We start from the raw sequence: 11,336 nt of genomic DNA on the forward strand, positions 1-11,336 counted from the left end.
GGAGCTGGGGGATGTCCGGGCACGGGTGCCCACTAGGGAGCTGACCTAGGATTCAGGACACTCACAACCGAGATGAAAGCTAGAGGTCAAGCAGCCCAGACACTGGGGAGCGGGGGAGACCCCCAGCCGCTGAGCATGAAGGGCGAGCGCTCTGGGCATGGGGAGTGAAGGGACCCCGGGGTCGGGAGAGGTGTTCTCACGGGAGCCAGGACTGGTCAGCAGGCCGCCCTGGTGGAGAGGTCACCAGGGACGACACCAGAGGCCACCAGTGCAACTGCGGGGCCGAAACCAGACTGCGTGGCGGAGAGGGTCGGGGGCAGGTCACCATGGCCACCCAGACCCTGGGCCGAGCAGCGCGGGGCAGAGAGAGCCAGCGAGGGAGAGGGTGGGCGGACAGGAGGGGGCGGGTCACGTTCTTCGTTGTTCTAAGGAACGGTTCGCCCCTCGCCGTAACCCCGGTCGCCCTTTGCAGGGAGGCCATGGAACAGGCTCCAAGATGGACACAGAGAACGCTCCGGTGCTGATGGGCTGGCACCACTGCCTGGTGAGCTCCCGTGGCCATCGTGGCAGGGGGGAAGCGGGCCCCACTCCAGGCTGGCCCAGAGCTGGGGACAAACGGGAGGTCGGCAGAGTGGGGGGGGCGGCAGAGAGCCGGCCTCCTGAGAACGGGCTGAGCTTCCCGTCTGTGCTGGGCACGAGGGGCCCCTCACGTCCTGTGTCCCCGCAGAGGCGCGAGCCTGGGGGTGGCCACGGGGACAACCTTCACCCATCTGGGACCAGTTTGCACAGCTGGACAGCTTCGGCTGCCTCACGCCCATCACTGCAGCTCGGAGCCCCAGGGGGACACTATCCAGAGCTCCCCCCTCGCACCTGTGTGGGGTCTGCCGCGGAGGGGGGTCCCCAGAAGTGTGAGGTCTCCCGCAGAGGAGGCCCTGGAGGTGTGGGGTCCACTGCAGGGGGTACCCAGCAGTGCCAGGCAAGCCCCCCACAGGCAGAGTGGCCATCGTCCCGGCAGGGCAGAGAGCACGGTGTGGGTTCTGTCGCGGCCTGTGTCCCTCGGAGACGCCGTTTCCTCCACTGGGCTCGTGTGTTAACAGAGTGTGGGTTTTCACTTGGCAAGGGCAATGCATGGGGGTAATGGAAAACCACATTCTTGTCAAGAATTTGTGACTTTTAGAAACCCATGGAATTCGGGGCACCTGGAAGGCTCAGGCAGTGAATCATCTGCCTTCGGCTCCCATCATGATCTCGGGGTCCTGGGATCGAGCCCCACATCGGGCTCCCTGCTCGGTGGGGAGCCTGCTTCCCCCTCTCCCTCTGCCGCTCTGCCTACTTGTGATCTCTGTCTGTCAAATAAATAAATAAAATTTTTGAGGGGGAAAAAGAAAAGAAAGAAAGAAATTCATGGAATTCTCAGAACAAGACATAAGGTCTGCAAATGCCTTCGTCCACCCAGGCCCCGGTCACCATTCTCTGCCGGGACCGTCACACCTCACCTTCCCAAGCCCTCCGTCCCTCGTCGGGGTCCCCGGCATCCCCAGCACCTGGGCCTGTGGGACTGTCTAACGCTCCTGGACATGAGGACCCTCGTTGTCCCTTCTGGCTGACGAGCTCCCACACTGGGCCGGAGGCAGAAACGGCTTTGTGATCAGGGGCTCATAAAATGTCACCAGAGCAACCGGCAGGCGGGTCACAGAGGACAGCAAGTCGACCAACGCAGAGTTCGTGAGCCCCGATGAAGTCATCAGGAGGAAACGAACCAGAAGGGGTCCTCGCCAGCCAGCCCCAGACCCGCGGGCTTTCCTCTTCCTTTCTTCCCTGAGTCATGTAATTACTCCGTCCCTCGCTCTCAGCACCTCCCCTTGCTGTCCCTTCTGGTCTCCCCGGAGCCTGTGCTCCCCCTGAGCTGCCCTCCGAGACCCCCAAATAAAGGCCTGTGTTTTTTCCCGTTTGGGCTCCTGATCGACAGGCCCCCTGCTGCGCCCTGGGTCCCCTGGTCCCCCTCCCCGCCCACTGCGTCCCCACGTCTGCCTCCCTCTCCGGAGCCAGCCATGCGCTCATCCGCCTGGGCCCAGGGGCCCGCTCTCCGCCTTCCCGCCGCTGCTGCCGCCCTGCCCCTGCCCCCAGACCTGCGAGCAAGGGAAGGAAGCTGGTGCCTGTGCTTTGGGGCATCGCGAACCCACTGAGGGTAGCTCTGGATGGGAGGCGAGGGCTGTGGGCGTCCCGTCGGCGTCCTCTGCACACTCCGCATGCGAAACAGCTGGGAGCCAGCCCTTGCCCCGAGATGATGACGTGTGGGCCCAGGAGGCCGTGCAGGGGCAAGGAGGGGTCCCCATGGGGCAGAGCAGACTGCACGGCCACGTCCAGCCCCAGGGCAAGCATGCTCAGGACAGCTGTGTGAACTGGGTGGCCGCAGGAAGGGACCGGGAGGGTGACAAAGTGTGCCCCTTGTGCAGGACAGATGGCCACCCACGTGCCACCGACGGGCACGTCGCCCACAGACCCTGGGGCTGGCATGGGGCCCTCCCACCCTCCGGGGCACGGCTGTCCTCGGTGCTGATTCTGACCTGCTGTAGCCCACGTTCGTGACCCGGGAAGTGTTCCTGTCGCCAGCACCAGCCCGCACCCACCCGGCCCGGGAGCCTCCCTCTGGGGCTGCCAGGAACTGTCCAGGCTCCGGGCACACGGGGACCTTCCTGTTCCCACTGAGAGGGAAAAGGCCTCCTATTGTCCTGGGGGAGGAAGCCCTGGGGGTCTGGGGAGGAGCCCCGGGGGATGTGCCCGGGGGTCTGGACGGGGCTGGCTTGCAGGCCCCCGGCCCCCATATAAGGGCCTGAGCCCGCGGCCCGGCCTTCCTCACTCCCGGGAGCTCAGCGTGTCACAGCCGCAGCCATGAAGTGTCTCCAGCTCGCCCTGGGCCTGGCCCTTGTGTGTGGCCTCCAGGCCATCGTCATCCCCCAGGCCACGAGGAACCTGGATATAAGAAAGGTAGGGGCCTGTGGGGTGGGTGCTGGGGGCCAGGGCCAGGGCCGGGGCCAGGGTGACTGACAGAGGGCAGGAGGGCCCGGCTGCAGACATCTAAGGGCAGACACTGAGGCAAAGAGCTCGGGCACGTCTCTGTCCCCCCGAATGCTGGCTCCAGCCACCTCCCCGCCCCCTCTCGCCCCCGGAGTGGAGTCCCGTAAGACGGGGCCACGCCCTGAGTGGGAGCTTACTCAGGACAGAGCTGGGGCGGAGGCGGTGGGAGTTACGAACATGCAAGAACCCCGCGTGGGCTTTGGCATGGGGTAGGGACCCTCTGATGTGCCAGGTCCTAGCGCACTTGCGGGGCTGCTGGGAAATGCGTGCAGGAGACCACCCAGCAGGCGGGGTGGGAGGGAGAGCCCTGGGGGGGCCGGGCCCCTTCCCGTTCCCCATGGCACTCAAGGCCCCGTCCCCAGGTGGCTGGGATGTGGCACTCCATGGCCATGGCGGCCAGCGACATCTCCCTCCTGGACTCCGAGACCGCCCCCCTGAGAGTGTACGTCCAGGAGCTGAGACCCACCCCCGAGAACAACCTGGAGATCATTCTGCGCAAACGGTGGGTGTGCCCCTGCCCTGGGCTGGGGGCAGTGAGGGCCTAGCTCCGGGTGGGGCAGGGGGAGGGCAGGGAGGCGTGGAGGGGTGTGGGAGGGCAGGGTCCTGATGGAAGCCGACTCCGTCTGGGTGATTCCCGGTGCCGTGGGGCCCTCCGGGCTCTGGGACAGCAGGCCGACCCCACAGGGCGGCCACAGCTCCGCAGGCAGAGCGGGGGCCAGCGCTCAAGGAACTCTAAGTGTCCCCATGACGAGGTCCCTGGAAGTGCTGTCACCCAGCCCCTCCCAGACTGGGTCAGTTTTCTGACACGGGCTCTCGGCCACCAGCAGGTGTCCCGGCCGGCTTGGTCTGCCCCATTGCCGACTTGACCAAGTCACCTGATCAGGGCCACGGGGCTGCTCACATTCGGCCACGCACTGCCCTCAGCCGGCCCGGGGCCAGACGAGGCTGGGCGTGCGCAGGGCTTGTGGACGCTTCCTGGAGCCGCTCCTGTCCCCGCACTGGGGCTCATGGACGACCCCCCACACTCTTTGGCTTTTCAGGGAAAACAGCGCCTGTGTTGAGGAGAACATCATGGCCCGGAAGACTGAGGACCCCGCCGTGTTCACGGTCGACGGTAAGTACACCGACTCCACGCCTGAGGGCCCCCCGCACCCCCAGGCGACTCCCCTCAGGCAGCTCTGGACAAGCAGTGCCCCCTCCCACGCTGGGCACTGGGGGCTCGCTCGGAAGCCCCGCACCCCGGCGGCAGGAAGGAGTCAGGCCCTGCTTCTCCTGCGCCTACGCCACAAAGGCCACGAAGGGCACTCACGGGGGGTATGAGGCCTGCGGACCCCACTCCGTCCGGGACTCAGCCTCCTCCCGGCCCCTGCGCTCCCTGCGGGGCGTGGGAAGACGGCAGAGCCGCATCTGGCTCGCTGTGACGTCTGTACGGCCGTGCAGGTGGGGGTCCGTGGGGGGACGCATCTGAGGGCGGGTGTGAGGGGACCTCCCTGCTCAGGGACAGGCAGCCTGTGGCTCCTTGGACGTGTCCCCCAAGCCAGACCTCTGGCTAAACACACTGTGCATTTGCCTCTCGGTCCTGGAACCTGCTTCTGGAACGTTCTGGACCTCACCAGCCTCGGTCCCTCCTTCCCATACCGCACTGTCCCCTGGGTCCAGCAGCCCCCTGCCCCACCCTCGGCCTCCTCTGGGACAGACCCCGGACCCGCCCCATGGCTGCCAGCCCTCCCCTGCCACCACTGCCCACCTGCCCTCTCCCGAGTCTGTGGGGATCTCGGTAGCAGCTGTGGAACTGAACGGCAGGGGAAGGCGAGGCCTGAGAAGGAGGGGGCGGGCCCTTGGCTTTGGGGAAGGGACCGTGACAGCGCGGGAGGTCCCAGGGGCCCACAGACAGATTTCGGGCCTCTGTTCCGGCCTCTGTTCCAGACCAAGGGGAAAGAAGGATTTCCGTGCTGGACACAGACGACACCCACTACCTGTTCTTCTGCATGGAGGCGCCCGTGCCCCGCGCTGAGAACGGCATCACGTGCCAGTACCTGGGTGCGTAGCGGAGCCCTGCAGGGGCTGGGGGGCGGGGGGCGAGAGGGGGAGGGGCCGCCCCAGCCCCCGGGGCTCCCGTCAGCACCGGCGTGGGGGACTGAGGGACAAGCGACAGGCCGAGGGTGTGTCCACGAGCAGAGGGGCTACACGGGGCAGTGGGGAGAACGGGTCAGTGAGAATCCGAAACCAGCCAGGAAGGAGATTTCTAGTGGTCTCAGAACTGTTCCAACATGAACGCAACTCTGGAGGGCGACATTCAGACACACCCCCGGGAGCTCAGTACCAGGCTTGCTGCTGTCCTCCGGCGTCTCTCCCCGGTCCCCGAGGGGCCCACGGCGCGGGGGCAGCTGAGGCTCCCGGGTCCATAAGTCAGTGGCTGCCGGTGCGGGAACCCCAGCAGCCCGGGGCGGGGAGGCCTCTGTTCCCAGCGCCGTCCCAGGAGGTACGGAGGGGACAGGGACCCTGCAGGCGGGTGGGCTGAGCCCCGGATGCCACCCTGGGAGCTGACCGCAGGACACTTCCCAGCATGCCCTTCCTGCAGTCACTCCCTGGCCGGGGCCCCCACAGCTCCCCGAGGTCGTCAAAGCCCCGCGGCCCAGGGACTGACCCGCCGCCCCCCACAGCCAGGACCCTGAAGGTCGACAACGAGGTCATGGAGAAATTCGACAGAGCCCTCCAGACCCTGCCGGTGCCCATGCGGATCATCCTGGACCTGAGCCAGGGGAAGGGTGAGCTCCGGCCTGCCGCAGGCCCTCCCCCGCCTGCTGTCCCAGCTCAGCGTGCCCGTCAGGGGTTCCAGAGACATCCGGACAACGTCTTCCTTCCCTGTGGCCCTCATTCCCCGGGATCGGGAGGGTGAGAGGTGCAGAGCCCCCGAGGAGGGGTCCTCCCGCCCCACCCCCTCTGCCGCACCCCTCTGGGCCCAGGGCTGTCCTGGCGACTTGTGACCCCCCCCACGGCTCTCCCCTCCCCCACCAACAGAGCAGTGCCGCGTCTAGGTGAGCTCCTGCCTGACCTGCCTCCTGCGGTAACGTACCAGCCCTGCCCCCACGTCCTGGGCACACGCATGGGTGGGGGGCGTCCCAGGGGACCCCCAGCTCCCCTCTATTGGGTGCTGGCCCCTCTGCGGGAATGGCTGGAAACTGCCGTCCCTCCTGGTGACCGCAGGGGCCAGGCTGGCCACGGACACCCTCTCTCCCATGGCCTTCCTGGGATGTCCTCCCCATGTCCCAGTCAAGCTCTCGCACTGATGTCCCCGTGGCCTCTTCTGGGCAAGGGTGTGGGGCCTGGCGTGGGCTGCCCACCACTCAGCCTGAGGCGGAGAGGCCGTCCCTCACCCCCAGGCTGGGAGGGGCTGGCGAGGGCCCAGCAGGCTCCCCAGGAGTCACAGGGGAGCCCGCGTCCGTTTCAGGTCCCAGAGATGACATCGTCCCCTTCCTGCCCCATCAGAGGAATCAGGAGGGACCGAGCCCTCCCAGACCTGCTCCTGCTCAGGCCCTGGGGTCCTCGGGGCCCCTGCTCTGAGCCTCCTCCTCCAGCAATAAAGGGATCAAGCAGCCGGCAGTCTGCCTGGGTCTTTCTTGGTCGTCGCGTGCAGGATGCACAGCTTGGGCAGTGGGGTGGGGGCGGGGTGGGGGCGGGGTGGGTCCCAACAGGGCCCCTTATCATCCCCGCCCCAGCATAAGGAGTGTTGGCCACAATCTCCCGTTACTGTGCCTGGCACCTCCCTCGCCCAGGACCGCGGAAGTCCTGTGTGCTGACAGGGAGACGCCTGGAGACGCATAAGTTTTCGGTTCCATTTCTTGAGAAAGAAATGTCTCGGGAGTCTTCTTGGTTCCTCCTGCTGTCCCTCCATCCTGGAGGTGGGGGTGTTGTGTCTCCAGGGTGGGGAGGGGACACGGCCTGCGCTGTGGACAGACAGATGCCGAGACAGCAGCATCACAGGGCCCCTCCCCAGCTCCGCCTTCTGGTTAGGGCTCCGGGCTCCCAACAGGGGAGCCGCTGCAGAGGGGACCCACTCCCCCCAAAAGACAAATGGGAGCGGGAAAATGTCCCGACCTTTGCACGCCAAGGCTGTGAGAGCCTTCCTTGAATCCTCACCAGCCTCCGGAGGGCAGCCGCTCCCCCCGCCCCCCGTCCACCCCAAGGGAGGGTGGCCAAGCAGCTCCCAGGCTCCAGGGCACACAGCCCAGTCAAGGCAGAGTTGGACGTGGACCCCCGCCCCCATCCCCAGGTCCCACAGTTCCAACCCTGCTCTAACTCCGACAGAAACCTCCTCTGAAGGGTCCACCCAGGTTCCAGCCCCGGAGACACAGTGATGGCCACAGGTCACTGGATGTGCGGGGCGCCCCGCACAGAGCCGGGGTTCCACCCTAGTTAGTGGTCCTCTGGGCCACGCAGCCGACGTGGCAGTGAGGTGTGGGTGCTGTGGCCAAGAACACGGACTGCAGGCCGGCCTGCTGCGACCTGCTTGCTGGGGACCTGGGCGAGCCCCTCACCGCCCCGTGCCTGCTCCTTCTCTGCCCCGTGGAGAGGACGGGAGCGGCGGGTGGGGTTCCCCAGAGCTCAGGCTCCTCCAGCTGCGGGCCACCACCACCGCAGTCTCACGGTCCCGCCTTCGTGGCCACCGCCACCCCCTGCCACGGGGGATCAGGACCCCACATCAGGGCCAGCCTGAGGTCTGCGGACTGCCCTGCTTCCTGCTGGGTCCTCCTGCCGCCACCCCTTGTTGAAAGTCGGCAACGGCAGCTCCGTGCTCCTCCGTGCTGCCCCACAGATGCGAGCCCTGGAGACCCCACCAGCCTGGCAGGGGGACGGGGAAGGCCATGTGGTCTGGGACCTGGGATCAGACAGTGGCAGGCTGCCCTGGGCGCCCCCACTGGAGAGAAGGTGACCGCGCCCCGGTGTGTCCTAACACTGGCCAGGTAGCAGAAGGCAGCCCAGGGCGGCTCATTCCCTGCCTGGATCAAACCAGAGTCCCTCCTGTGACACCAGGTTACCCAGTGCCCTGGCCAAAAAGATCCATGGGGCCCCTCCCATGGGAAGCCGCCTCTGGACGCCGCCACCTTCCACAGGAGGCCGGGCCTGAGGCTGGGCTCATTTCAGAACGAGGCTTCACACACACCGAGCCCCCAGCTTCGGTGCGAACCCCAAGATTATTTGGCACAAGAAGGTTCTCAAAGGAGGTTTCAGGGCAGGCCACCCTGGCCTTTCTGCAGAAGAGTGGTCAGGGCCAGGGGACGGGGCTCAGGTGCCTTCGGAGGAAAGAGAGTGAGACCCCTCCCAAGATGAGTGTTCCCGGAAAAAGGATCAGGAGGGCAGCCTCGGGACGAAAGGACAGGAGTGCCCAGAGATGGGGTGCTGCGGGCAATTAGACTTTTAATTACGGCAGAATACACAGAACGTGCATCACACCATCCCAGCATTTCTGAGTGCGCAGTCGGGGGACGGCCGCTGTGCGCCGTCCCCTCCGTCCGCCCCCAGAACGCGGTCGTCTGCCCACACTGGACTCTGTCCCGTTAGACAATGTCTGTCCTTCCCCGGCCCCCGGCCCCCGGCCCCCCATCCTACGGTCCCCATAAACTTGACTCCTCCGGGCCCTCACGTAAGTGGAACCTCCCGGACTGGTCCATCTGAGCCGGGCTGATGTGTCCAGGCACCACGTCTTGCAGCTCCAACCACATGGTAACAGGTGCCAGGATTCCCTCCTTTGTAAGGGGGAGCCCTGTTCCAAAGTGTGGCCGGGCTGCGTCCTGCTCATCCATGCGCCTGCGCGTGGGCGCTCGGGCTGCCCCCCTCCTCCGGCCGGTGTGGACAGAGCTGCTGGGAACACGGGGGCGGAAAGCACTCTCCAAGGTCCGCTTCCAGACCTCTGGGGCACGGCGTGGCGTCATGGGATCGTAGGTAATTCTGTTTGCTTTTTGGGGGAGCTGCCATCCATCCCACGGCAGTAGCTTGGCTTTTAAGAGATTCTCTGTGGGGCCACCTGGGGGCTCCGCCAGTGAAGCGTCTGCCTGTGGCTCAGGTCATGGTCCCGGGGTCCTGGGATCCAGCCCCGCACTGGCTCTGGGCTCGGCGAGGAACCCGCTTCTCCCTCTCCCCACTCGTGCCCGCGCGCTCTCTCTCAAATGAATAAATAAGAAATGTATCAAAAACAAAGAGACGCTGTTTGGTGACACCCCGGGGGCCCCTCGGGCTCACTACAGCGTCTGTTCTGCGACAGCGACGTCAGCGCCAGCACGAGCGCCCGCTGCGCGGGGGGCCCGGGCCGCGGGGTCCTCCCAGTAGCTGCGGATCCGTGCAGGGAGGGGGCCCGCACCAGGAACGGGGCTGTTTCCAGGAGAAAGGGACCCACGGCTGTGCAAGCCTGGGGGCATCGCGTGCCGGCCCCACGGTCACACCCAGCAAAACGCAGACGCCTGCTCCTGAGCCACGCAGACGCCTGCTGGGGGCAGGGGTCCCCGGGAGACAGGGCGGCGCATGCAAGAGGGGCGCTCACAGAATGAAGTCTCACTGACCCTCCCTGGCCCCGGGAGTTCAGCCTAAGAACGCCCCTCCTGCAGGGATGGGCCTGCTTTCCCGCCCCACTTCCAAAGCACGGCGGGGGGGGGGGGGGGGGGGGGGGGGAGGTCCAGGAGGGTGGGGGGAGGGGGAGCAGGGGGAGCGCCTGCAGGGCCCAGTCTCCTCCCAGGCCCACTGGGGCAGCGACCTGGGAAAGTGGGACCCCCGGGGCCTGGGTCTCCCACTCCCCAGACAGCACAAACCGCGGGAGGCCAGGCACGGCTTCTCACCCCACGTGCCTCTGCAGCGGAGCTCCCCGGAACACCGTTTCTGGACAGACAACTGTCTGGCCCCGTGCTGGCCCCCATGGGCAGGAACACCACAGCACCTCTGAGCCCCGTGCCGGGCAGATGCTCCCGTAGGTGGTGGGACCTGCGCCTCCCAAGTTCACCAGAAAACGGGGTTACTTTTCACCCGCGAACCCGTCTGGAAGCCGGGCGGGATTAGGAGCGCAGCCTCCCGTCTCGCAGCCGCGGCCCAGGGGACGCCTGCCAGAGCCACCGGGCCCGGCCCGCTGGGGTCTGCGGTGGGCAGAAGCCCATTCTCCCCCAGTTCAGAGACCCAAAGCCCAGGGTCAAGGTGTGGACAGGGCCATGCTCCCTCCGAAGGCCCCAGGGAGGGTCCGGGCCTCTTCATCCCCGGGTGCTGCGGCGATGCCAGGCGCCCCTTGTCTCTGTCCCTCCAGATTCTGGCTCTGTCGTCACATGGCCTCCTCCCTGGGTCCCCACTGTGTCCATTTTCTCTTAAAAGGACACTAGGCGTGAGCCCCTGCTCCTGTGGGCCTCATAGGGTGTCATCACAGCTGTACAGGCCTTGTTTCCAACTAAGGTCACGTTCAGAGGTTCCAAGGACACACGGGTTTTGGGGGACGCCAGCCCACCCAGTGCGCCGCCAGCGGCTCAGCTCACACCATGAACACGCTGACCGTGGCGGGCCGTCCCAAGGCTGCAGGCGGGGTGGGAGGGCCGGAGGGGCCGCTGTGCACAGGGTGCCCCTGCAGAGCCCGCCAGACGCCCGCCTCACTGGGCTGCAGGATGGTCCGTGTCTCCCCGCTTTGCTCAACCCCCACCCAAGTTTCCGCAGACCTAGAACCGTGGCCCTTCGGGCGCAGGCCTCCCTGAGCAGAAGCCAAGCCCACATTGAGACCTGCCACCTGCCCCAGGAGACACAGGGGTCACGGGACTTGGATGCCACCAGAGGGCCACACCTGAGTGATCGCCTCGCCCCGAGACAGGAGCCCAGTGGGCCCAGGACCACCATCTCGCAGGAGGGGTGGGCTCCCTCCTGGCACAGGGACGCCGGGTCCCCATGGAAGAGAACCCAGAGCTAGAGCAGAAGCGACCTTATCCTCCAAGACGCGGACGGTGATGACACGGGGGCACCGAGGCCCCGAGCACAACCTGTGGACCACCCGGGAAGGCCCAACACTTCTGGGCATCAGGAGAGTGAGGCTGTCCCTCTGTGGGACGCGCTGGAGGCAGCTGTCCCCCTTCCTGCTCCTTCCTCTGCCCTGAAGCCCGCCCCCCCCCCATGAGCAGGTTAACCACCAGACGTGTCGGGCTCCACTTGGGACACAGGGCGCCCATATCCCCTGCGGGGGCTGCCCGGACAACAGGGGTCAGCATGACGCGTTCTTCTGCCAGGGGATCCCTGGTGAC

At 66.6% G+C, this 11,336-nt stretch overlaps 1 protein-coding gene across 1 annotated transcript; it reads left to right on the plus strand.

Moving 5' to 3' along the window:
• The first annotated feature begins 2,864 nt into the window (after positions 1 to 2,864).
• Positions 2,865 to 6,602, plus strand: LOC122917111 (beta-lactoglobulin-2-like). The gene is made up of 7 exons (XM_044264535.1): positions 2,865 to 2,988; positions 3,441 to 3,580; positions 4,119 to 4,192; positions 5,005 to 5,118; positions 5,742 to 5,846; positions 6,100 to 6,145; positions 6,530 to 6,602. The coding sequence occupies exons 1-6, from the start codon at positions 2,893 to 2,895 to the stop codon at positions 6,114 to 6,116; spliced, it is 546 nt and encodes a 181-aa protein (XP_044120470.1). The 5' UTR covers positions 2,865 to 2,892; the 3' UTR covers positions 6,117 to 6,145; positions 6,530 to 6,602.
• The last annotated feature ends 4,734 nt before the right edge of the window (positions 6,603 to 11,336 follow it).

This window comes from Neovison vison, chromosome 9 (genome assembly GCF_020171115.1).
Source record: "Neovison vison isolate M4711 chromosome 9, ASM_NN_V1, whole genome shotgun sequence".
NCBI lineage: Eukaryota > Metazoa > Chordata > Mammalia > Carnivora > Mustelidae > Neogale > Neogale vison.

What these genes read in the sequence shown, in the direction of transcription:
- LOC122917111 (XM_044264535.1), top strand. Translation starts at nt 2,893, where the DNA reads ATGAAGTGTCTCCAGCTCGCCCTGGGCCTGGCCCTTGTGTGTGGCCTC. An exon ending in GGAACCTGGATATAAGAAAG is followed by an intron (nt 2,989 to 3,440) that starts GTAGGGGCCTGT and finishes CCCCGTCCCCAG; the next exon opens with GTGGCTGGGATGTGGCACTC. An exon ending in CATCACGTGCCAGTACCTGG is followed by an intron (nt 5,119 to 5,741) that starts GTGCGTAGCGGA and finishes CGCCCCCCACAG; the next exon opens with CCAGGACCCTGAAGGTCGAC.